General features: G+C 42.8%; 2 protein-coding genes across 3 annotated transcripts in view; both read right to left on the reverse strand.

Annotated features, from left to right (window-relative positions):
- The window catches only part of vps13c (vacuolar protein sorting 13 homolog C), a 77352-nt gene extending 52456 nt beyond the window's left edge, over positions 1-24896 (reverse strand). The window contains exons 1-12 of one of the 2 annotated variants that reach the window (XM_084436540.1): positions 24743-24896; positions 23246-23289; positions 22833-22875; positions 20136-20231; positions 19875-19907; positions 11269-11370; positions 9392-9501; positions 9086-9145; positions 8592-8651; positions 8277-8357; positions 2125-2182; positions 70-197 (exon numbers count right to left, since the gene is read on the reverse strand). In XM_084436540.1, coding sequence (XP_084292666.1) covers positions 70-197; positions 2125-2182; positions 8277-8357; positions 8592-8651; positions 9086-9145; positions 9392-9501; positions 11269-11370; positions 19875-19907; positions 20136-20231; positions 22833-22875; positions 23246-23289; positions 24743-24842 — 915 coding nt within the window. In that variant the 5' untranslated portion in view covers positions 24843-24896. The remainder of the gene's footprint in view (positions 1-69; positions 198-2124; positions 2183-8276; positions 8358-8591; positions 8652-9085; positions 9146-9391; positions 9502-11268; positions 11371-19874; positions 19908-20135; positions 20232-22832; positions 22876-23245; positions 23290-24742) is intronic. The other variant, XM_084436541.1, reaches the window with a different exon arrangement.
- A 721-nt stretch (positions 24897-25617) lies between these two features.
- On the reverse strand, positions 25618-26946 carry LOC311308380 (C2 calcium-dependent domain-containing protein 4C-like; the record flags this gene model as incomplete). The annotated part of the gene is made up of 1 exon (XM_084437339.1): positions 25618-26946. The coding sequence occupies one exon, from the start codon at positions 26944-26946 to the stop codon at positions 25618-25620; it is 1329 nt and encodes a 442-aa protein (XP_084293465.1).
- Between the last annotated feature and the right edge of the window lie 554 nt (positions 26947-27500).

Consider the following 27500-nt stretch of genomic DNA (forward strand, 5'->3'; position numbering starts at 1 on the left):
GTGTGTTTGCATGTGTGTGTATGTGTGTGTGTGTGTGTGTGTGTGTGTGTGTGTTCCATATCCTGGTACCTGGGGCTTGGTCATCTCTATTGCTATGTTCTGCACCTCCAGGTACAGGTTGGCTTTGGGTGACTTGAGTTCAATCTCAGCGTTGGGGTTGATGCACATCTTAGCAGAGGCAAAGATGGGTTTGAAAACTGCAGAGAGAGAGAGAGAGAGAGAGAGAGAGAGAGAGAGAGAGAGAGACAGATGGTGAACATCAGAAGGCAGTCATAAGTCAGCTATGTGGGCAGTACAGAGCAGTGAGGAGCACATCCACATCCAGAAAGCCGCTCACAGGCCAGTGCGGAGATGTAGTCCCGCCACCTAGTCCTGGGTCTACCCTAGGGAGGCGCCCAGGAGGCATCCTCACTAGATGCCCGAACCACCTCAACTGGCTCCTTTCGACGCAAAGGAGCAGCGGCTCTACTCCGAGTCTCTCCCGGATGACTGAACTTCTCACCCAATCTCTCAGGGAGACCCCAGCCACCCTCCGGAGAAAACTCATTTCGGCCGCTTGTATCCGTGACCTCGTTCTTTCGGTCATCACCCATCCTTCATGACCATAGGTGAGGGTGGGGATGAAGATAGACCGGTAGATCAAGAGCTTTGCCTTTTGGCTCAGCTCTCTTTTCGTCACAACAGTGCGGTAAAGCGACTGCAGAACCGCACCAGCTGCTCCGATTCTCCGGCCAAACTCCCTCTCCATGGTTCCCTCACTCGTGAACAAGACCCCCAACTCCTTCACTTGGGGTAAGGACTCATTTCCTACTTGGAGCGGACAGGCCACCGGTTTCCTGCTGAAGTTTAGGGTAAACACCGCGCCACGGCCAAACCGCAACCTTCTTATTCCCGCCACTGTCCGTTCCCGCGCCACGCTTTTGACATATAAATGATTTTACAGAAAACTGACATGAGACTTGTTTGCTATTTGTTTTAAATCAATTAATCAAATAATTTACTAAACGAAAAGGCCAGTTAATAAAGGATTGAAACTTTTTATTAGAACGAAATAACCTGTAGGCCTACAATTTGTGTCGTGGTGGCCGCACAATCAAATGATTTTCTACTTCCTAATTTTCTACTTTTTCCCTGTAAAAATGTAATGTAAAAACAGCAGATGTCTATATCCCTGCATTAGACAGGCTATTTCCAGCGTCTGGTGAGTCAGCAAATGATCAGCATAGCCGACGCCTCGCAGCAATACTACAGTATATGATGCAATATCCGGGGCTTTCACAGAGTAAAACGGGACGAATAACAATATCTATAGGCTATTTAAACAAATAAACAACTAACAAGCACACGTTTGCATTACACTATAAAGAACTAATATTATTTAATATAGGCTAAGTAAAATGGAATAATGATTATTTTTATTATTTCTTTATTTTTGCCTCTGGCAAGGGAAGGCAATTTCCTGCAGTCTGTTCATGAGAACAACATCCTGTTCCGACCCAGAACGTGTTATTAGTAAGGTATTAACGCTCCCTATAAACGTTTAAAGACATCTACGGCTATCTCAATGACAGTAACACATATTTAAAGTAGTATTAACAGGACAATATGACTGATTATAAGCTATCCAATCGGATTGTGACGCTAGCCAGGCGCTGCTCCGGAATGGCGCCACTTTATGGAGGGACCATCTAGCTCTGGTATAAACCTGTCCCATCAATCTCCCTCCGATATTAAGAGGGAGGAGAGGTTAAACATCCATGTGTGTTGTGTGAGTTTGCTTGTGTGTGAGCGTGTGTGTGTGTGTGTGTGTGTGTGTGCGATGGTGGCACCCAGTGTGCATGTGTCCATTGGAGCCGTCTGTCTGTCTGTCTGTGTGTGTGTGTGTGTGTGTGTGTGTGTGTGTGTGTGCACGTGCGTGCATGCGTGCACTTGGCACCCAGTGTGTCGGTGTCACTCGGAGGGGAAGATAAAAGCTGTCTGATGATAAAAGGTAGAATATCCATGATTTCCTCTTGAGACTTGGATAGGTTGTCATGGAAAGCAGGGAGAAACCTTTAATAGAAAGAGAATGAAGGGTAGCTCCCTCCCTTCAAATGGAAATGATGTTAATTATGTTGAACATACTGTATTGGTAGTCTTTGAGCTCCTGGTCTTTGGTGCTGATGCCTGCTTTGAGCTTCTCCTGCAGGGACACAGACGAGACAGAAGAGGACAAGCCATCATGTTCAGTCTGAGATGTAAAGGGCTTGGTTCTTGCCTACAGTACTTGTTCAACAGCACAAAACAACACATTTTGTCATGACATGACATCTTGATGCACAATTACAGTATGTTCAGTATATAGAGAATGGGGTGTGGTGAGTGTACAGTGTGTGTGTGTATATTGCAGTGTGGTGGATGAGCTGTGTTATGTACAGTGAGTGTAGAGTGTGTGTGATGTTAAGTTGTGTGGAACAATCAGGGGTCGTGTGCAAGAGGTGCAGGGGGTATAGAGTCACAGTGGGGTCGCGGGGGGGACATGAGCCTTGCTATTAATAGATGCTAATGCATCCGCGCCATTCACAGAGACAGAGGCTGTGTTCCGAATCGCATACTTCTACTTCTTACTTCAAGTATATACTACAGCTGCCCTTAGAAAGTACGTACTTTGCAAGCAGTAGGCATCCGATTGGGACATACTACCTTGTCATAACATTGCGCCTTGAAATTTGCCCACATCCGTCGGTGTCCATAACGCGACATTCGTCTACAGCTGTCACGACTCGCACGTGACGCACATTTCCGCTGCGCACAGGAATAGCCAGAAAAGCCTGCTGGCTTGCATACTGCAAAATACGACCGGATGTAGTAGGACGTCCTGGTATTTTTGCCATACTGCATGTGGCATACTATGTATTGGGACATACTACATCCTGTTTTGGCATACTATATAGTAGGGTAGTATGCGATTCGGAACACAGCCAGAGCCTCTCACCGGATGCCTGGATGTCAATCGTGGAAGTAGAGCGCACTGCCAGTCTCTAACCTCACAGACTCCCCACCTAACAGCATGAATAACTTAGTCACGGTTGGAAAACATATATAAATATATAAATATACAGTATGGTGGCATCCTCCCTGTCCCGGCCCGGAGTGAGGTTGCCACAGGTACGTGTTCGAACCCAAAACGGACAGCCCCAGGCGCGCCACGTCTTTTCAGCACCACGGACAGCGCCGAACAGGTAGAGCCGGCCGAGGAACCCAGAGAGGAACCCTCAGAGAAGCCCCAGTCAGCATTTGAAGCCCCGGCTGAAGGCAGTTGGCTAACGAGCCAGGAAGAGTAGAGTCTACACACCAGAAATATGCTCCCAGGATTGTTTATTGACAGCGAGGTGGCGTTTCGGGCTAACAAGCTCCTCCTTCAGACAAAGAGAGCGCGCTTCGCTGGCTCTGGCAGACGCGGTGCCAGGACCCACCAGACGCCACTGATCCAAAATGACACGCAACGTCACAACTCGGAAACTCGGGTATCATCGTTAATTCTCAATTTCCCAGTCGTAATTATGACTTTGGGGGGCCGTTCATGTGCTCATAACTCACTACTCTAAATACGATATTTCCGAGGTGTACTTGAACGCAGCATAACTAAATACTTTTTCATTCAGGTCACATTTGATTTCCTACTTTCAAACGCACAGTACCGCAGTGACTCTAAACCCTGGTATGGAATACAGTACATGGTTATTCAGAGCTACAGTATACCGGAGCATGGCTGCTATCTGGACCGAGGAGCAGCTGGAGCGGTCTATAGTGATCTGTCCTCTGTCCACACCCCCCCCCCCCTCCCTCCCCAGCTCAGATTCCACATCACATCCCGGGTGCGTCAGACGCCACTCCTGCTACAATGCAGACCCGTGTGTATTCACAGCCTAATTGGTATTAAGACAATATTGCATAACACCTTAATACAATTTCCACAGATAGATGACACACATACAAAACACACACACACACACACACACACACACGCAACAGGCTATGGACTATCCTCCTTTGAACTGTCCCCCTAATACTACTGTATCACTGTTCATACAGTGGATACCCATGGCTTAAAAGTAAGACACAGACATGGCTTTGATAATTCAGTCTGTATCCAGGTTGAATTTCTTCATACAGTAGAATGTGTGTAGTACAGTGTATCGAACAGGAAATTACAAATGTGCACAAGCAGAGAGAAGAGCATGAAATGTAGGGAGAGGAATGTGTGAGGAGCTCAAGAGAAGAGAGTTTTACACATCCTTGGTGTGTTAACAAGACAAAATAGGTTTAAGCAAAAGCAAAATTCTAAATGCAATCTGTGACACTTCCAAGGCAAGGCAAGGCAAGGCAAGTTTATTTATTTATTCCACCAGTATTCATGGTTCTGTCTACGTCAATCTTCAAGCATACGTAGTGTGATGTCAATGGCAGTTTAGATGGGGATTAGAGAATCAATATTGGTCATTGGACAATGTTTAATACTGATTAACAGTGGCGCTAAGTCAAAGTGGTTCAGGGTCCAGGCTTAATCCAAAGTGCTAATGCTCAGTGTGTGTGTGTGTGTGTGTGAGAGAGACAGAGAGAGAGATAGAGAGAGAGAGAGAGAGAGAGAGAGAGAGAGAGAGAGAGAGAGAGAGAGAGAGAGAGAGAGAGAGAGACAGAGACAGAGACAGACAGTGCGAAGATATATAGTGTGTGTTCTGTCAGATCATCTGATGTTAACATCCGTGGATGCTGCCATATGAGCCCATGTTATCTGAAGACCATGGCATATGGCTGCTGTTGACTATTACTATGAGCAGTGAAAAGCTCGGCCATAAAACATGTCACTGCGTCAGGCTTGGGCATTAAAGGGCATAGTGTTAGAGACAGCTGAATGAGCCAGTACCAAGAACAGCACAACCCAGTCATGGTTTATGATGACTAACAATGTCCTCATTGAATATCATGATGTTTGCAGGGGGAGGTTGTGGAACAAATTACAACATATATGCTATCTTAGGAAACGGACTCTTAAAAAAACAAAACAGTGTTCTGTGGATGGAATTCATCTTTTCCTTGTGATCTTGTGAGGATGTTTTTACAGTGGCTTCTGGGGTTTCTTGTGAAGCCCTTTGTAATGCTACATTTAAATGGGCTGTATACTATACTGTAAATACAATTCGATTTGATTTGAATAGTGGGTCTCAGAATTCTGGATGAGTCTAAAACAGCTGCCTCGTGACAAACTGGATAATCATTAACCAGAATTCACTAATTCATGTCAAAGGTGAAAAAATCTTTGAACAGACAAGATGTTGTTGACTGGCACACTGAGCCAACAAAACAGGTTCAAAGGCTCTCACAGTCACAGAAATTGGCACTTTTAACTCATTGTCTCTGGTCATGTCACAAACTGCAAAGGTACTGGTCTAACATATTAGTTGAATTTGGGAAGATACTAGATTAAGAACTGGAGATGGACCCAGTGGGTGCGTTAAGTAGCTGAGCGCTCAGTCAGCGATCAGTGATCAAAATTCACTTAACGGGTTGCTCAGTTACGCTCAGACTGATCTGCTCAGGGCACAAGTGAGCAGTTTTGAACAATGATCTGTTTGAGCCAAACATCACGTCATAATCATCATCACTGAACAAAAAAATAAAATAAAGATGGATGCCGAAAGGATGCCGAAAAGATCCGTTTTTGTAACCGAAGAAGAACTTCGACGTATAAGTGAAGGTAAATAAATAACATTTAAGAGAGCTTTCTCGCCATTTGGACCTACGTTAGCTATGGTTGCAGAAAGACAACAGGTGGTGATTAAAGTTCTCGTCTCCTAGCAACTCAGCGCTGTTAGAGCAGACCGTTAAGTGGAAAAAAAACGCTCAGAGTGAGCATTCGCTCACTGAACACTCAGCTACTTAACGCTGTTAACGTTACCATGTCTCTTATCCTGGGCCTCCTAAGAAGAGAAGTAATATCAACAAATAAATAGAGACTCACTGTATTTTTGATCTACGCAACAAGAAAAAATATTTGATTTCAGTGGGTCAGTGAAAAAGCACCAACTGTAAAAGGATAGCAAAGAGTGTTATAGGATTTAGTACCATTGGAATATCTTATGTGTCTACTGCATACAAAAACAGACCAATTTTATAATATTTGGGAACCTTACTTGAACTATCTAGAGCCGGATATCTCTGCTATTATGCTGCAGGCATTCTCTTGACTAACCAAATGGTAGTGTTATTAACCCAGAATCCACAATGTTGAATATAAGAAGCTACGCTGATGTTAATGTTTATTTATTTATTTGTATTTTATTTATGATGATGATTATTATTATTGTTTGTTTTATTTTATTTTATTTGGTATTTTGTGTTTGTTTATTCATCTCTATTTAGTCTGTTATAGACCTCACAATGTACCGGCCATTTTTGTTCAAATCAATAAATATATTGTAAAAAATAAAAATAAAAAGTCTCTCACAGTCAACCAAATATATGAATGTTGAATATTTGAGACATAAGTGTATGTCATCTTGGTAGCCAACAGAAATAAATATAAGGCCTCTATCTCTGTACCACAAACTTCAAACCAAGTGGCAAACATTCCATCGATATTCTATACTCAATCCCATCAACTGAATTAATGAGAAAAGCAATCTGTACACTTGGCTACATCTCGGTCCGTGGGAGCGTCAGAGGGCACATCAAGTCGGCTGCATGTCAGGCCCCTTCCAGCTGACCGGTCAGAGTGGACGGTGATGTCATTCTGAGCAGAGGCAGACCGGGCCGGATAGATCTAGTTTGGGCTGGTCACGTACTGCATGGTCCACATAGTCTTCACTTAGCCCAATAATGTGCTGTAGCCTGAGGCAACCGTTACCCAAAGCTGCAGTGTCTGCAGCTGTTAAAAAAACTCATCCGTTTATCTCTGGTGTACGTGTGTGTGTACGTGTGTGTGTGTGTGTGTCTGTGTGTGTGTGTGTGTGTGTGTGAGAGAGAGAGAGAGAGAGAGAGAGAGAGAGAGACTACAGCAGAGGCTATAAAACTATCTGAAACCCAGATTAAGCCTGATCCATCCACCATCAGCTCTGCACTTATCTGGAAACAGCTTTAACTCAAGCAGGGCAGCGTTCTGGGAAAGACGCGCTAATTCAACACATGTGCCATGTTGTTATCATCGTCTATCTATACAGAATTCATCACTATGAAGAAGGGTCGATGTCGTCATTTTGTAGACTGAAAAGTTAGCATTGCCGCCATTAGGTTCTTAAATGGCTGCACTTTTTTTTTCATAACCTGAGCTAGCACTAGAGGACATGAGATTACCCAAAATAAATACCAACATATAAATCCAAAACTGCCTTAGCTAGCTCAATCTAACTAAGATATTTTTTTTTTAACATACCTTATTTCCAGCCTTTTTTTGCAAACCCCATTCATTTTTCACAGTTTTGGACCTAAATGGACAGCTACAACACAAATTCCACATGCATTTATTTAGCTAGGCCAGTAAAAATGGTGGCACATTAGAAAGAGATTCGACTCATGTAGTCAAGTTTTAAAAATGTTTAACACTAGCAAAATCGACCTCAGAACCAACTAAAAGGCTTCAAAATTCACAAAACCCATCTTCAATGAATATTTTAACTTTTAGAACAAAACGTACTCTATTCTGGGAGTCTCAGTTAAACATTCCTTATTTTCAGCATTTTTCGCAAATCCCATTAATTTTACGAAGTGTCATCAGACCTCACCACTCTATTCTCATAACTTAAATAATATGCAACATCATTTCCTCTGTGAAAGCTGTGAAATAAGTGGTTTACTCTAACAGCTAGCCACCTGATACCTTGAATAAGAGACTGTCCCCACGCCCCGGCAGCAGTGTTGACAAGGACATTTCCAACCATCACCATGAGCCAGCTGTTTCCAACATGCTAATGACAGCAACAATCTCCTCTTGTGTCAACAGCCAACATGAGGAGAGGCCTATTTACGACAGCTACTGTTCTGACATTTAAAAAGACAAACGAGTGAGCCATAGTGATCCATGCGTGTGTTGTGAAAGTAGAATGTAAACAACGTGCATTATGGCTCGACAGTAACGTGTCACCCACACCGCAACAAATGAATATCCCTTCACATACTTTCCGGATGCACTGTATTCCATCATTGCCTATCTTTCAAGCCTTTGTCATTTTTATACATTTGACAAATAATATGTCTATTATATATAAATAATATACAAATAAACTTGACAAATGTCTTACCACAATCTCTTCCCATGAGCCTCTGTAGAACATGGGGCTGTTGACATTCCAGTACGCACACAGACACTCTAGCTGACCCAACTGGAAAGAGAAAAGAAGAAGAGGTCAGAGGTCAGTGGATAGTCTCTCATTTGCAACAGACGGGACAGTTCAGCACCACCATGCAACAGCACAAAAGGCTGTCATAGGCTGTTAGTAAAGCCAGATTCCTGAATTGAATGTGATGAGATATGGCTCACAATATGATCAGGAACATAGTGCACGAACACAGTGCATGTAAATGTACAGTATGCATGTAGACAAAACAGCTGGTACCTTGTAGATGATCTTGGCTGCCTCATTTAGTATACATGTCTTCCAGTTCTCATCTGCTGTCTAGAAATAGAGAAGGGAGAACAGCATACATTGTTTATCACAGTCTTTTTGTAGTTTTCTTGGCTTATTTTGGGTATTCAAGTGCTCATTTTCCATGTAACTGAATCATGTTAAAAAGTATGTGACAAAGCCATGGTGTTAAGTATAATTAATTACAAGATAATTGGTATGAATGCTGGTGATTTCACAACTTACATTCAGCTAATCAAATGTGTGTTTAATTGTTAGAGAGTGTATATGTGTGTGTGTATGTATGCGTGTGTGTGAGTGTATATGTGTGTGTATCTGTGTGTGTATGTGTGTGTATATGTGTGTGTATATGTGTGTGTGTATGTGTGTGTGTGTATATGTGTGTGTATATGTGTGTGTATCTGTGTGTGTATATGTGTGTGTTTATGTGTGTGTGTATATCTGTGTGTGTATGTGTTTCCCACCTGTAGACTCAGCTCAGCCAGGGTGACTCCCATGGAGAGAGGGCGCAGGGGGTCTGACAGCTGAAACAGAAACCATCACACTGCTGGTGACAGGAGGTACAAATCATAGCTCGCCCACACACACACACGCCCACACACACACACACACACACACACACACACACACACACACACACACACACACACACACACACACAGATCCTAGTTCATTACTTTTTAATACGTGACCCAACTGTCACCGTCATCTGCAAGGGGAGTCCTAGGTAAAAATGATCCTTGGAATGAATCCCAGGCTAGGGGACTCACATCATCCTCATATCTGATATGGATGTTGGTGATCTTGACTTCCAGGTTCTTGATGACTTGTGTAGCCAGCTTTTCAGTGAACGTGTCCTTTTTCTCATCCTGAGGCTTTTCTGAAATGCCACAAGAAGATATTCACATATAAGTAGCTTCAAATCCATTGTAGTGTTAGTAGTTTGGGGAATCAATACAGTACGTATAAAATTACATGTTCAAATTGAAAGCTAAAGAAGTATATAGAATCCAAGGCAATGTGATTTAAAAGTGTCACTATAGAATAGAATGTCTTTAATGTCATTCATACAACGAATTAAATTAGCCTCAACTTGAGTGCACTGGACAACATGCAACATCACAGTGTGCAGACAACATCACAAAATACAGACAACATCACACATAAGAATATAACGTCACACAACAAGAATATAAATAAAAAATATTGCACTGGAAATACCTATCACACAACCACAACATGAAACAGTACATACCTTGTTTGTGTTCATGCCGTTTAGATTTCCTAAAGACTTTTTTATGTTTTTTATGCTTACGTCCTTTATACGATGTAAGTGCAGCATTAAGAGAGGGAGAATTGTTAGTGGATAGGTGAGCCCCTCAGTGAAGCCAAACAGAAATCTAGCTGTGACAATGACAGAAGAGAAATTAAAAAGAGGAATTTGGAAAGTGTTTATTTTCATGTTCTATTCTATAAAATATCTAAAAACAAAACAAGCAGATGCTTGCAAATGCTTTCTCTATTACTCTCACAGAAGTAAAACCTTTGGGGTATCATTGCGCTGTACTTCCACTGCCTTTTCCCCATCAAGTTCCTCATTCTATGCCCAGTGTGGGTAAATATCTATTCATTTTGTCTACAAAATGCAGGCTACAACAAAAGTGAGTGTTTTTATAAGACATTGGTTGGGCAGCTTTGGTATAACGGTTCTGGTGGGACCCATGCCCACAGCTAATGGCTAATGGTCCATAGCTAACACTAGCCTGAGCAGTATAGTACAGAACCTACCGTGCTGGGGCTCCTTGTACACAACACTCTCCAGATTGAACAAGTACTCTCCTGTCTGACAGTCTGTGTCCAGCGTAAGCAAAAGGTAAACAGTAGAGACAGTAGCCATTAAAACATCCGTTCATCCATCAGCATACCAGCTAGCTTGGTCACGCTCATTCACTTCAACAATAAATTCTGAATGTCACTAGTCTCTCTACTGTGTGAAAGTGCTAGGTGACTCAGCAACATTGATTTCATCCTTAATGAAAGTCTATCCGCTAAGTGGACCACTCTCTGATCACAGGTGAGAAAGGAGTTGGTCGCCATAGCGATCCAAACCGCCAAGGAAAGGTCAAGTGACAATGAGCAGTCAGCAGTGCTGTCCCCTCTCTGTGTCACCAACATCAACACACGGGAGCGATTAGTATTCTACCATCTGCGCTGTAGTGCACGGTCACCAGAGAGAGAGACGGCAGGGAGAGAGGAATAATGCCAGAGGAAGTGGGAGATTGACTATTAAGGTGTTCTAACCGGGCGTTAGCCTGCTTATTAGCATCCATGCTACCGTATGCTGATGTGCACAGCTGATGAAAGACATAAACAATGGAAAAGCAATAAGCTAAGAGCATTTGGAGTGTGCCAAAGATACGTTTGTAAGTTACAAAATTGCCTCATTCAAAGGATGAGTTAGGAAAATCCTGATTACAGTAAATAGCTAATTTCATTTTGTGAAAAAAAAATCTTCAACTTTACAGTTCATGCATTTGACATCATCCAGCATGGTATTAGTGACAGAAACCCCGAGGAGAAAGAGGAGTGGTTCAGTCCGTGTTGAGAAAGAGGAGTGGTTTAGTCCGTGTTGAGACTGCGGCCTCACCTCTGCGCGCAGCCATCTGCAACGCCTCCTCGATGCGCTGCAGCTCCTTCTGCTTGGCCTCCTGCAAGTAGCGCTCCTCCTTGACCGGGTCATACTTGATCGCTTCAGAAAGACAGCACAGGTCCAGAGATGGAAACAAGGTTACAAGAGGGTGGATAAATTGTATATTTTTAAAACAGTTCCGTGTGTTATTTTTATTAGGATTTGAACACAGTGCAAAGTGAGTATCCCAAAATCAGTCAAATCTATCAAAAACACTTTTAAGGGAATTCAAATGGCCGTTCATATGAATAAATAAATACAGAAGTAGTTGTACTACTCTGCAAAGTATGCTACCAGTCAGACTAGTTAGATGGGAGTATGCTATGAGGAAGTGTGCTCCTGTGTACGCAAGTATGGGGACCATCTGCCACTGGGTCTAGTTCATTATTAAGGCATGGATGAGTCCAGCCACAGCTAGTTTGGCCAGGGTTACTTCACACATTTAGACATTCACCGTGGACCTCTCTCTGAATGAAGGGAACATTGACCTCTACATAGGAGAACTCATGGTTCCCAGAACTACACCTATTTCTCTTGAGATGTCCTTTATGAAGAAAATGACATGACTACCATCCCTTTTAATATAAATCTGAATGTCTAGTGTAAATTTCCATGAATAGATACTCTTATCATCAGATACCAGAAATTAAATATTGTATTGAAGCAGTTAATAATGGAACATCGTATACAGACATTCTGTGATGCAGATTGAATTATATTGTCGGAGAATGCATGCCTTTTATGAAATAATTAACAGTGATGTTATGCTAGTTAGCTACGGAATAGATCTGTAGCTGCCTTGACTACAGCTGCTATAATACAGCTACATCCGCGTTTATTCTTTATCGCATCAACAAAAAATGTTTAGCACAGAAAAGCCCAGCTCTCTCTTTTTCATCTTAAAAAAATACATAAAATACAAGCTCCCGGTGGACACATGGCCTAAACCGGCAATGTGAGGTTCAATTTTCACTCTGTTTTCAGAGAGACACAGAGAGACACCTGTGCTGCTGGGCAACCACTGGGCACATCCACCATGAATTACCCACCAGTCTCCCAACAGGAACACAGCCCAACATGCTCTCATACTACTGAGAGGAACAGCTCTCATTTCCCCAGACAAAACGAATGAACCTTGAGTCTTTATCACTTTTTTTAAATATTAAAAGCCTCCAAGCTATTGTGCAAGTGTGTTCTTTCATTTCAATAGAAATCATTTCCTTTTGAAAATCTCCATCACCTTTAAGTGAGGCATAACAGCTTATTCAATCTATTCAAGGACACAAAATTGAAAAGGTTGTCCCTGCAGTCATAATCTCCATTCACCAGGCGCTGAACTCTTGATCCTCATTCTTCTGGTGTATTCAACTATGCACATACAGCACCTCTGGCTCTCCTGTAAAACCTGAAGGTAATACAGGCACTTCAGGAAATCTGCACTAGCTCCAGTTCGTATTATGGTAAATGGTAAATGGACTGCACTTATATAGCACTTTTCCACCTTAGCGGCACTCAAAGCGCTTTACAATGGCCTCTCATTCACCCATTCACACACACACGCACACACCAATGGCGGTAGCTGCCATGCAAGGTGCTAACCTGCTCATTGGGAGCAATTTGGGGTTAGGTGTCTTAGCCACAATACCAGTGTATTGTGGATGGGGATGGGGATCTACTATGGGGATCTAGACCATAGCATCCAAAACACCTCCGGCCCTCTTTAATGTGTACATGAACGATTTATCTGACCAGCTAAGAGACTGTAAAACAGGATGTATGATTGGTAACACCCTGATAAACCATCTTCTGTATGCCGATGATCTGTCTATCTTCTCTCCTAGCAGTGCTAGGTTTCAACAGATGTTGAATATATGCTTTGAGTATGGTGTCCAATTTGACGTGAAATACAATGCTAAAAAGAGTGTCGTCATGATTTGTAAAACAAAAGGGGACAAAGATCTAATCTTCACATCATTTCACTTGTCAGGGGAAGTTCTATCGGTCTGCTGTAAAGCTAAGTATCTGGGACATGTCATCACAGATCAAATGTCTGATGATGATGACTTGTATAGACAGCGCCGCATGTTATATGCAAGCTAACATGTTAGTAAAGATAGTTCACTGGTGCTCAGATAATGTCAAGATCAGCCTGTTTAGAGCGTACTGGACTAACGCCAACCGTGTGAGAGAGCGCTTGTTGCTGGAGGTGCCCCTAACACTGGAGAAAGCTATGACCATTGCTGGACTTATTGAATCTGTCACATCTGATGCTAGAATCATGGAACGGGGAGCAGCAACTACAGCGCCGTCCACTCCAGCCATGGCTGTGCAGCCGGTGAATACAACACAGGAACCGCCAACTGCGGCGCATGGATCTACGACTTCAAAGAGACCACGACAGCTGACATGCTTCAGATGTGGAGAACGCGATCATAAAGCTCATTTTCCATCATGTCCCGCCAGGTCGGCTCACTGCAACAACTGCAAGAAGCAAGGACACTTTGCAAAGGTGTGTAGGAGACCAAAGACAGAAAGTGAAATAGATGATGGTGTGGAACATGCAGAGAACACTGTGCCTGAAGTGACTATAATCTCAAATGCAGATTATATAGCTCACAATGGGGATGAAATCATGTGCACAGTGCAGATGGCTGTTTAGGGGAAGGCAACACAACAGGTGGAACTTATGATGGACACGGGCTTTGCCTCACAGGTTTCATCACACGAGAGTCTCTTTAGGTTAAAACGTGTCCCATATGGACTGGTTTCGGGGCCTAGCTGCTTCCAGCGCCTGACGACGACCATACTGAAAGATTTACCAGGATGCCAGTGTTACTTGGATGATGTGATCATTCACAGTGAAACCAGATAACAACACAACGCCCATCTCCGGGCAGTACTCCAGGCCATCGATGCAGCAGGGCTGAAACCGAATCTGGCAAAGTACAAATTCAGGCAGGCAGAGCTTGGATTTCGAGAGTACACTGAATTGTCTCTGTGACCCAGGATCCTGTCTGCTGTTATACTCTGAATGGAGTGTGTCTCTGTGACTGACCCAGGATCCTGTCTGCTGTTATACTCTGAATGGAGTGTGTCTCTGTGACTGATCCAGGATCTGTCTGCTGTTGGACTCAATAAATCTTGAGCCTGATCTACAATTCTGTTCCGGTGTACTACTTCCTCTCAGCCATTAACTCTTCAATATCAATCATCCATCATTTATCAGATTCTACACTGGCAGCCTATTACAGACTGAAATTTGAACTGTCCATTGTGGATGGATGTGTTATGCTGGAAGACCGCTGTCTGCTGGTACCACTGCATTTTGTCTGCTGGTACCACTGCATCTACAACTACAACTAATACAGCTGGCCCGCGAGACACACCAGGGCATCGTCAGAACTAGGGTTGCAAATTTCAAGGAATTTCATTAATCGATAACTGTTAACCTTAACAAACGATAGTCGATTAATCGATAAGAACGTCTCACGCTGGACTGCGCTTTGCTCGCTTCATTTTTGTGTCTTCTTCCGCTGTGTCGTTGAAATTTCCCAGCGTCCCAATTAGCCTTCACTACATGGCGTGGCGCCCTCATGTGCAGTCAGACCCTAAATCATGATTACATTTCATGCAACTCCCGATGACATTTGTTTAAAAAAAAGAAAGAAATTCTGTTCCATTAACAAGCAGTTAATCGAGTAACCAAATCTTACTCTAGTAAATTCTTATCAGCAATTAAATCGATAGTCGATTAACTGTTAACATCCCTAGTCAGAACAAAACAACGCCTCAGGGACCTCTACTGGTAGCCAGGGATGGACGCACAAGTCGAAGCCACCATCGAATCCGGCCTCACATGTCAACACCATGACAATACAGCTGTTACACATACTAAGCCTATGCAACCTGTTCCATTCCCTGATGCTGCATGGGGAAAAGGTTGCAATAGATATTGTATGCCCTTTTGAGTCCGCAGCACCGGGCTGCCATTTTGACATTACCCTCATAGATTACTTTAGTAAGTGGCCTGAGGTTGCGTTCACGCCCCGAGTTCCCTCTGCGTCAGTTCTTGTCTGCAGCGTTTAGCAGGCAAGGTAATCCTAGAGAGTTCATATCACACAATGGCAGTCATCTCATTTCAAAGGAAATGGAATTGGACAGGGGAATTGCACACAAACGCTCCTCCTCTACTACCCTCAGGACAATGGGGAGATCGAGAGATTCAATCGATGTGTGAAGGATGGCTTACAGACCGCCAGAATAGAAGGAAAGGAGTGGAAGGCGTTCACCAGGGACTTTCTCCATGTCTACCGGTCAACCAAGCATGCCACCACCCAGTGCCCCCCTGCAGAACTGCTGCATGGGAGTCAGATACACACCAAGCTCCATGTGACAGGTCTCCACCAACCACAGCCTGTCACGCCTCCAAGAGCACAGGACACAGCACAGACAGTCAGAGAGAAACAGAGGAAGATGAAGGAGCATGCAGACAAGAAAAGAGGGGCAAAAGCAGTTCCCTTCTCTCAGGGGTGCTTGGGTCCGAGTCAGGAGACCAGGTATCATAGGCAAGGGACAGTCAAAGTACTCTCATCCTCTTCAAGTTCTTGAGCAAAGAGGCCTGTACACATACATGTACACATGTCTGATGGATGCACCTGGAATTAGGGCTGGGTTTAAAAAAATTGATTAATCGATTCTGAATCAAATGATTCAGAATCGATTCATGAATCCCAAAATCGATCTTTTATTTAATGAATGAATGAATAAATTAAGGTATGAATAGTTCATTGATGCATTCAATGATTCATTCATTTTTGGAAATCAGTATCGATACCCAGCCCTAGTATTGATGTGTTGCATAACTTGGCAGTCATGTAATTAAGATTATACAACGGTTAGTTCTGGTTCTTGATTCTGATTGGCTGGAAGCCGTGTTAAAATACTTTGTAACACACACCTGGGACCGCATATCATTCTATTTTCAGTATTAATGCGCTTCCCATTTGATCCAATGCATTGTAGTTGTTGTTGTTGCTTGGCAACCCATTTGTTAGGGGAACTATTTTGCTCCGCGGAATTGAGGGAATGATGTTTCGTTTTGAATAAATGTTAATATTGTACATGGCTGTGTGTCTATTTTACACTAATAGCTGTAGTAACCGTTGTATAAAAGCAATAAACCACTCGAGGCCGTGTGTTATAGTGATTTTATAACAGCTAGGGGGGTTTTAGGCACTCCGCTTTGCGTCGTGCCTAACAACGCCCCCTAGCTGTTAGAAAATCACTATAACACACGACCTCTCGTGGTTTATTGCTTAATTACAGCTACAAAAAACAGGTTTCAGTAAAACTAACCGAATTGATATTGAATCGAATCGAAATTGAATCGTGATAATCGATTCTGAACCTTGTGAATCAGAATCGAATCTTGAAATTCGACTCGATACCCAGCCCTACCTGGAATGCGTCTTATCTGGCGCCAGCCTTGCTACTTCAGAGTCAAGAGAACGTTGGGCACGCCCTTCCTCCAGAGGGGCCTGACAGAGACACTGACCAAGTTCACCCTGACCCCCCACGTGTTCAGCCTCCTCTGCGAGAGGTTTAGGGACAGGACCCGTTTGGGCACAGGACTGTTATGAGAGAACAGTAATCTAAAGAGCATTGTTGGTAGGAAACTGTGAATTCTAATAGTCAAGACTTCTGTGGTTAAAGTGTGTTCATATGTACCTTATAATAGAGTTCAGCATGTTCAAATGTACCATATAATATCACAAGTATTCGTATTCGCATTCAGTATAATAACAGTAAAATAGACAGTTCAGCAGAACCTCGTCAGTGATTGTATTGTTCAGTAATGTTGACAATGTTGTTGATGATGTAAATGTTATGTTATAACAAAGGGGATATGTGATGTCCTAGATCATATCGTTGGAGGATGGTAGGGGGAGCTAGAGAGCAGGAAGGGGGATTAAAGTGGAGATGATGAGGTAGAGCAGAGTAGAGTGGATGGAGAATAAAGATGGACGGTTAGTCTAGAAGTATCGTGTTGTTATTCTAAGAAACTCCACAGTATAGGGACAGATTAACATACAGTAGAGAGCCCCCACCCCCTCTCCCAAAAAGAAGAAAATACTATTCTTCCTTTTTACTCAGGGCGCTGTGCCACTTAGAGTGCCTGTGACCATTAATCACATAGTGATGATCCCAATAACCAGAGAAAGCTAGAAAGATGTTAAGCTCCAATGAAAAACATTTGGAAGATAGAAAACTTGGAAACTCGCAGAAAGCTCCAAGCAAAACCACAACCCCCTCAGCCGAAGATATCAACCCTTTATCTGTGTCTGGGTTAGTAAATTGGCGTCTGTGTTCCATAATGGCAGATAAAGGGTTTAACCAGACTGATGTTGGCCAAGGCTTTGTCTTGCTATGCCTGTTATAGGGATTTCACATTTAACATAGATTTCATGGATACGCTTATGTTGCTCACAATGGCCCTCATTTATCAAAGAGCGCAGATCCGAGCGCATAAATGATGGCAGGACAGCGTCTTCTATCAAACACCCGTATGCTGCCAATTTCATTTCAAGGGGTCAGACAGTTTGAGGATTTATAATACTAATAAAACTTTATTTTACCTTCCATACAGAAAGATGGATTATTGTGACAATAAATTACAAAGTAACAAAATATCAAATTAGAGCTAACACCTGTGTGAATGTAAAATATCCTATTTCAACCAGGAGGCCTATAGAAACTGGTGCGCATCGGGTTAATAGCAACTTCGCTTGATCGCTTCTCTCACCTCGGCTGAACGATAGGACAAGCACTGCATGACCGATATGATGACCGTCAAAGCTCTTATTTAAATAAGTGACTAAAGCCTATACCCATTGCTTTTCATTTGCTAATTTTGATTGCTAGTAATTATGTCACCAATACATTGCATCGTCTGTACTGTAGGAAAATAACTGCTATACCCATTTATGTTAGGGATATATGACACATAGAAGAAGCCTTTACAAAATATATTTTTCCAATTGATAAATGCCGAACTTGGCATGAAAATGACTGTACGCCCAGTTTTCTGTCGTTTGATTGCTAGTAAATGAGAGCCATTGACACAATATTCTCTTAAAGGACAATGCTCGTTTTTGACAACCTGGACCTTATTTACGACATATTATAAGACGTTTGACTCACCGAGATCACTTTGGTGTAGTTCGGAGGCATGTAGAAGAAATTTAAAATCCAGCGTGAGCCAGTATATCCATGTAATGTCGGTGGTCGGGGCACTTAGAATGCAGTTTCTAAAAATCTATTTTCTGCCACGAAACGGTTGTTTTCATCAATCTGTCTTGATGAATCGCTAGTTGTGCTTACATAGACCATAGGCCTGTTGTGTTGTTTTTCACATGCCTCTGTAATATGATCTTTAGAAACGTCTTTAGACACGAAATAGCTTCCTCACTTGCTCCAGCACGCATGCGCACAGCGTGCTGGAGCAACGATTGCGCGCTGTGCGAATGCGTGCTGGAGCAAGTGAGGAAGCTATTTCGTTTTGAAAGACGTTTCTAAAGATCATGGCATGTGAAAACCACAACAGGCCTATGCTCTATGTAAGCACAACTAGCGATTCATCAAGACAGATTGATGAAAACAACCGTTTCGCGGCAGGAAATAGATTTTTAGAAACTGCATTCTAAGTGCCCCGACCACCGCCATTACTAAATATACTGGCTCGCACTGGATTTTACATTTCTTCTACATGCCTCCGAACTACACCAAAGTGATCTCGGTGAGTCAAACGTCTTATAATATGTCGTAAATAAGGTCCAGGTTGTCAAAAACGAGCATTGTCCTTTAATATAATATTACTCTCGCGAGATCTCCGCCACTGAAAGTCTGGAGACATGCTAATCGAGAATCTGGGCTAGAATGAGCGCCTGCTACCAACACTACCAATCAGAATCACTCCCTATCCTCCAATATGGTGAAAGACCCACCTTACTGCAAATCCCTTGCTACAAATATTCATGCCTGTTTGAGTTTTTCAGTTTGATCTCTCTTGATTAGTACTAGTAGCCATACGAACTGCGTTGCAGATCATCTGATGATAGTTTTGTGTTAACGTTAGCCGTCTGAGCCAAGGGCCAGCAGTTTATTTTAAGAAGTAGCAATTGTTTGGCAAGTCACTTGTTGTTATTCATGAAAAAAATGGTGAGGTCCAGATAGACTTTTAATAGCACCCACTAGGATGAACTAACCTTGCCGAGGTAATCGTTAGCGCGGTGTTACTATAATTTATGTGATTTTACAAGACAAAGCCTTCCCATCACCAGGAAAAAGTCCCAAAACCTACATGGGATACCAGAATGCAAAGTTTGGAGAAGCTCCAGAATAAATCACAATATATAGACCAAGAAATACTGGTATTTCTACTCATTCTACAATCTAGTGGACTATCATAAAGTTTGAATGATGTTAGTTAAAAAGAAGAGAGAGGCGCTTGATTAGCCTCCAGCCACCACATAGCCTCCAGCCACCAGATAGTTGGACTCGCTTACCATTGTAAGGGCACGTCAATACCTGTGTCTCAGCTGAAATACATTGACAGAGCTGAACATTTCCTTGTTGGATTGTATTGAGACAAGTGACAACATCAAATGTCTAACTGTTGCATCAATAAGTAGCCTATTCAATAGTGGATAAAGGTGTTGCATAAGAAGTACGTTTACAGTAAGTTTTATTAATGAGTGTAAAATAGCCATCAATAATTCCACGGGTGATTTTCATACAGAGAAATTAAGCATACAAAGTTAACTTACTTGCTCCAGGAACGACAAGCAGATGCAGATCATCTAAAGTTGCAACCACAGAATCATTATACAGGTTCTTCCAAGGGATCTTCAATGTAAGCTTTCCTGGAAAAACAGAGCAAGCACTGTTGAGAAGTTGAGAAGCAGCCTAAAAGTAACTGGATATATTACGTTTGTGTATCTAAGATACCCTTTGCTATTTGATACACTTGTAGTGTCCAGCAGTTTAGTTTGCACTAATTGTAGTCGCTTTATTATTTATTGACTGTGTGGGGGCTTTGATCAATTGAATTACACCAAGAATAGCTCAAATGTACCTGGTTTTGTATGTTCTCCAACATTAAGACCATTCAACATCAACACCAAGAACATCAACTCCAAGGACAGCTGAATTATGTAAGGGATAACGTTACAGTGTTTCCCCTACCATTGCCTTGGAGGGGCGGCTGTGTTGTGGACTAAAAGGGTTAGTTACCATTTTTCCTCATTTAGGCTATGCATTTTCAGCAATGCTTTTGCAATTTATTTTCAGCTGTTCAGCATTCACACACATTTTCTGCAAGAAATGTTATTTTATCTAGTAATAATGTTTTTATTTTTTGTAAATATTTATTTACCTAAGTTATGTGCACTCGTTTCATTTCAGATAAAGTGTTACCGTTTTACTCTACTTAAGGGATTAGGCTCCTCCTCTACTCATCTCTTCACCACATAACTATGGCTTCTCACTGCTACCCCATTTTACTTCAACTGTTGGTACATGTATGTATGAAAACCACATCCTTTACACTAAACCGGGTTCGTGTTCCCTGGGCCATCCCCCCGCCCAACCCCACTATATGACTTACCCTAACCCGGGTTCATATCCACTCGGCCATCCCCCCCCCAACCCCACTATATGACTTACCCTAACCCGGGTTCATATCCACTGGGCCATCCCCCCGCCCAACCCCACTATATGACTTACCCCAACCCGGGTTCATATCCACTGGGCCATCCCCCCGCCCAACCCCACTATATGACTTACCCTAACCCGGGTTCATATCAACTGGGCCAACCCCCCGCCCAACCCCACTATATGACTTACCCTAACCCGGGTTCATATCCACTGGGCCAACCCCCCGCCCAACCCCACTATATGACTTACCCTAACCCGGGTTCATATCAACTGGGCCAACCCCCCGCCCAACCCCACTATATGACTTACCCTAACCCGGGTTCATATCCACTGGGCCAACCCCCGCCCAACCCCACTATATGACTTACCCTAACCCGGGTTCATATCCACTGGGCCAACCCCCCGCCCAACCCCACTATATGACTTACCCTAACCCGGGTTCATATCCACTGGGCCATCCCTCCACCCAACCCCACTACATGACTTACCCTAACCCGGGTTCATATCCACTGGGCCAACCCTTAACATCATATATGTAAGGGAAAAAATGGATACATACACAAATATATATTGTTGGCTGACAGATACTGTTCCCTGCTATCAGCTGGGGTCAACCCCCAATTCAATTCAATTCAATTCAAACAACTTTATTAGTCCCACTAGGGGCTCAACAACAAGTAGCCTACTGTACAATCAACAACAAGTAGCCTACTGTACATCAGGAGCTCGGAAGATCATTAATCATCTTGATCATCGTAAAAAATAATAATAATAATAATACTACAACACATGGCAGCCAGCGGCTCACAGAGTAAACCATTCAGTAAACCCTGCTCCAGACACTACTAATAGAGCCGGAGGCAAACAAGACGGCCCATGGCAGACTCTATGCATTTATTGCATTAAATAATATTCATAGGTTTTATTGAATAGTTTTCAAAATATATATATCTGACTTGTAACAACAGTCAAGTAAGCAAAGAGGCAGGTGGATGAGCAAAGCTAGCTAGTCTATGACTCAGCTAACAACAGAGCCAGATAAGGAAAGTGAATAATGAAAAGGCACAGTCTATTCTTACGGCACCGTATCTACAGCCAATCACAGCGGCCGTAAGAATAGACCGGCCCACTATTCACAGTGCTGCATCTTGTTTTGGGAAATTCTGTTTTCAAAACCTATCCAACCCTAACCCTAAACCTAACCATAACCATAACCCAAATATAAAGTATTTATAGATAAAATGTTTGAAATAGGTACAGTCGCCATAGAATAGTCATTGCCTAATGAAAATCTGAAAAATGTACTGTCCAAAAACAAGTTACGTTAATTCAGTTTCTTCAGTATAAGGCCCATTGAGTCTTTCTCTAATTCATGTTTTGGCCCCTGGACACTCACTACAAAGATCTTACACTCAGATTTCAGTTGGCCTAATGGTATAATAGGATCAGAAGAAAAGAGGCATTCAGAAAAGGGCGAGACACTCCTCAGCATGTGAGGCATTTAGAGCAGATGAGAGATAACTGTTGAACAGAGATACAGTTTGAGAGTTTGCCTCAAACTTATCTTCAATGTAGCAGCTCTTTTTGTGTACACAGTCAAATGGTGGTTTGCTGATTATAGTTGGCTTATCTCAATAACAGTCTCATTAGTGAGCTACTGTACTTGGAGTGGATCAGTGAGAGACCAGCCTCAATGGAGAATTGATAGAGCACATACACGCTTAATAGAGTCATTGCAAATATATTATTTATGTATTTATCTATGTCAAATTCCAAGGTTAATAAAGTGGGAAAGCACAGATACTTACCAACCTGCCCAGCTTTCACTTTGAATGGAACATCAAGCTCACTCTGTAACAGAAATAATAGCATAGCAACAGAAATAATACAAAAAGCTGATGGAGTGTTGATCAGAATGCATAAAGATACAGTTAATATGACAGCCTTAAATGGCCAGTCTCTTGGCATAGCAGCCCAGTCCCACTGGCAGTGTGAGTTCAGTCACACTTTCACTGATTGAACACCAGGCTTCAGTAGCAGCTCTGATTTAGCAGCCATGGCCACATCAGCCAGAGAGCTGCAGAGGGATCTCAGCCGTAACTGATGGGTTTGACATTCTGTTTGCTACGCTTGTTTAACCAATCAACACCTGATCTAGCAATGCTGAGGTGAGGGGATGAATGTGAAGAGCACAGGTGTAAATTATGCTGTCAATACTTACCAAAGCATTTTCCTTCACTTTCAGATTTTCAAGAACAACATTTCCTGAACCGAATAAAAAAGATAAGGTTAGTGACTTGAATATGATGTGGGTATTGAAGTATCAGTTTTTTCCTTGTTTTGCAAGGCAGAAATCAACAACAACGTGGCAAGTTAGATTTCAGGTTCCCTTTTTTTTTAATGAAATTCTTTGATGTTCCCTTTTCTAAAAAGGCCACTCTCCCTTGTTTGTTAGAGGGCCTAGGCCTCCTACATAAAAGTCGGCAGTTGACCACAAAAACAGGATTGCCTATCAGCAAGTCTATCTAGTCACAGCTATCTGTGACTAGACTAGGCCTCTGACTAGGCCTATCTACACATACACAGTCAATAAGCTCAGTAGGCTGCATGGCAGACATTCTATGTTACAACTGGCACTAAGGCAGAAAAGCAAGATTCTAGTTTGCTGCGTTTTGTCACCAGTGAAGTAGACGATAACACATCCGTGGGCTAAAATATGACGCCGGCTGTCTTTGATCAATCTAGAATATCTGGCGAATACAAATTGAAGATGTCACACAGTAGGCTAGCTGATAAAGTGATTAAAATAGCTCACCCATATGAGCCTACATCTGGTTTTCTTTTCACAATCTAGCTAGCTAAACTAAATAATAGGCACATTCAGACCAAAGTGCCTCAAGGCTGTACTTTTCAATTGCAGAGTAAAAGTGCACGCGGTATGAGTACGAACACATAACAGAGACCAGCGCTGCAGTATTGCAAACCCAAGATGACAAAGCAGTGTCTGAGAACAGACAACCCACCCATAAACAAAACATGAGCCCTTTATGTCAAGGTTTATAGTCACCAGTCTACAAACAGGGAGTGTGAAAATCGAGTAGGGCTGTAATTTGAGCTCTTTACTTTCAAAAGGGGGTTTTGGTTCAAGACGGGTATGGCAGGTGCAAAGGAATAAGGAAGTTACCTTGCTTGGGGTAACTTCACTAATGTGAGCTTCCATAATAAACATATAAAGCAAAGTCCAAAGGAAATTGTTGTCATGCTCTCATTGTTGATCATACTAACAGTCTAAGACTCTAACTCTAAGCTAACTTAGATAGGTAGATCGATAGATAGCTGTCTCGGCTATACGGTAACATTAACGTTAGCATGACCTGTCAGTTCTGAGTGTTTAGAGGTTAGACATTTCATTAATTGACAGCAAAACTGCACCAAGTAGGCTAATGATATATGTTAGATCGTGTATCTGTTTTTGTAAGCTAGGTATAATGCATTCGTCCGATATAGGCTAATGTTATTGCAGGCAGACTTGTCCTGCAGCTAGGCTTGTTATGTACCCCTCTCGTGAATTCGTGGCAAAATACGCTCATCGTTAGTAAATATTTCTTCAGATATTTCTTTACTCATCAGCGTCAGTAGACAAATGCTGTCAGGAGGCTGACTTGCAACATTTGGATGCTGATATGCGATTGCTCGCGCAATATACTCAGTAACTTACCTCCCCAAATGCCAATCTTCAGCTGGGACTTATCCAGGTTTTCCACATAGTCTCCGATAAACCTGTTCAGTAGATCACTGACCAGTGATTCGAAAACCATTGTCGATTTCGGAGAGCACTACCCTTGTAACATGGTATGTGCTCCGGCAACACTATCCCGTGATGTGTATTTCTGCCTGACGAAATGACAAACACTGGAATTGAAAGCGATCGCTCGGTGGTTGATTAGTCACTAGACTCGGCTAGTGATGTCTGTAGTCGTACAGTTACAGCAGGATAAATCGGGATAAATCGATTTGAAATTGCGCTGATGCTCAGATGTGGTCTGAGATGAGTGTGCTATTTAATCACTATAAGGCATGAATGAATGTGAACCTATTTAAGCCTTAACATTATCAGATCCGTTTTAATTAGTGGTTTAGATTCGTTAAGCCTAGGTAATGGTGAAGTTGGGAGTATTCCTTGGCAAAATGTCCATGTCGAATCACTGCTTCTTTTATCCAAATGTAGTTAATAGTGTAATGCACGTGGTTAATTTTTCAATGATTTGGCTTTAAATAATAATAATTTGTTGTCTGAAAATATCATAGGCTAGATGTGCAATTTAAAAAGTTATACTGAATCTGATTTGCATATAATAGTTTTAGCACTACTAGCTTGTTGTTACAATTTGTAATTTTCTGCAAAAATGATGTTTCAGCTTCAGTATGCATTATGGGATATGTATGCAACAACCTCTCCATCATAGCCATGATGAGTGAACATTTGACACACACCTAGTTTCCCGTAATAGAATAGAGTTTGAATTTAATCGAATTTCAGCAATATAAGTAGAAAAGTAGAAAACATAGTCTCAAATACATTTCAAATATATTTCACATTGTCAATACACAATTGAGCAAAATCTCACAGTCCCCCAAAATGTAGTCTCTTTTCATTGTGGACATTTTATTGACCACTTTAAAGCGCAGAGACCGGTTGCCGATTTCTTCCTTACAAATGCCATCAAAGAAGAAATCTTCATTAAATATGGGATTGCGGCTTTTCTTGATAATAGTACTCCGCTGCTTCTGAATCTTTCCTGGCAAAAGACATATACTGATACTACAGTTGATGCTCTTTGGGTCAACACACATCCCATACAGTCCCTCTGCATTGATAAGTCTCACTCTGAGTCTCTGGTTGTCTGAGCAGTACTCAGCCGAGAGTCGCAAAGTGCCCTGCCGCCCTACGGGAACCAAACTCTCATTCATCACTCTCTCTCTGTACAGCACCAAGTCCACAGGTAAAATAGCAGGAGGTGCTAAGTTGAAGGTACTGGGCAAGGGCTCCACCAAGCCCTCCGACGCCCTCCTGACAATGTTGGGGCTGTTGTCTGTGGAGCTGCCCTCATCTGTGGACAGTGAGTGGTTCCTTGAGAGCATGGCCTTCTTCACAGTCCTGGACAGAAGCCTCTCGTGGCTGAGGGCTTTTAGAAGGGAGGCTTTGGGCAGAGACCTGGGCAGTAAAGGGGAACTAAAGGGGGAGGAGTCGGCGGAGGAGGTGGTGTCGCTGTCCAAAGTGCCCTGCTTATGCAGTGCCACCACCCTTGGGGACAGTCTGGAGGTGAGTTTGCCGAGGCAGAATGAGGCAGAGTGGGGGGATTTGGAGTAAGTGCTGGATCTGCTTCGGGGGGATACTACTGGGACACCGCAGGTACTGGGGTCACTGTGGAACAGAGACTCCTTTCTTCTGGTGTGGGGGCTTTCCAGTAAGGTGCAGAAGCCGTAGCATGTCTGGGCCTTGGCCAGGTGGGGGAGGGAGAGCGCTGCCTGGCTCTGGGGGTCTGCGTTGGTGCTTTCCTCATCACTGAAGCCGTTGTCGTGAGACACCTCATCCACGTTTTCCACCTGGATGATGTGAGTGCTCATCCCTTCTCTTGCCGATGCCTCCTTCTCCGTCTCAGAAGAACCTTTGACTACAGGAGCATGTTTAGTCCAATCCATCGTCTTTAGCTCTTGCTGAGATGTGATCTTAGGTGGGATGAAGAACTCAGGGATGGTGTTTGGAGTGATGATATTAGGACACAAAGTGATTTTTTTCCTCTTCTCGTGGGCTGTTTTATCCCCAAACATGATATCTGTGAGTCTGAAGCTGTATTCCGCTAGAGTAAATGTAGGGTTGTTCCTCTCCACTGACACACGGATCTGCTCCAACACCCACATGGGCTCCGAATCACAAGGGTCTCTGCTGCTCTGTCAAAAGAGTAAGAACATATGGTTAGGTCACACACATTTGAGCACATTTTTAAAAGAGATATCACATCACTTATGAAAAATAATTGAAATCAAAATGTGCCATTTTCAAAATGTAGCCAGGCTACTACTACTCATTTTGAATTCAAATATCTATTTCTGCAGTAACCACAAAACAAAGTTTAAGAGCAAATTACCTTGAATATGCAAATTCAGAAGAACTTGTCATTGATTGTTGTCTCAGTATCAGCTGTTCCTCTCTCAAAGTCAGTGCTTCTACTCTATGCAATCCCTCTTGTCTTTGAGGTGCAGAACGACAGACAGGCTGATTATATAGGGCTGCAGACAGGGGGAGGTGGCCAGTGTTGTTCTCACACACGCACACTTTGGATAAAGATCCGCCTCCTGGGCCTTTTGGCCATTGGTCTCATTCATATAAAGATGGAGCACCACAACAGTGCCCCCTGGAGGAAGCACATGGAAATATCACATCCAGGGCTGGCCAGAAAGATCACTGCTGAATC

Source organism: Borostomias antarcticus (genome assembly GCF_949987555.1).
Source record: "Borostomias antarcticus genome assembly, chromosome: 4".
NCBI lineage: Eukaryota > Metazoa > Chordata > Actinopteri > Stomiiformes > Stomiidae > Borostomias > Borostomias antarcticus.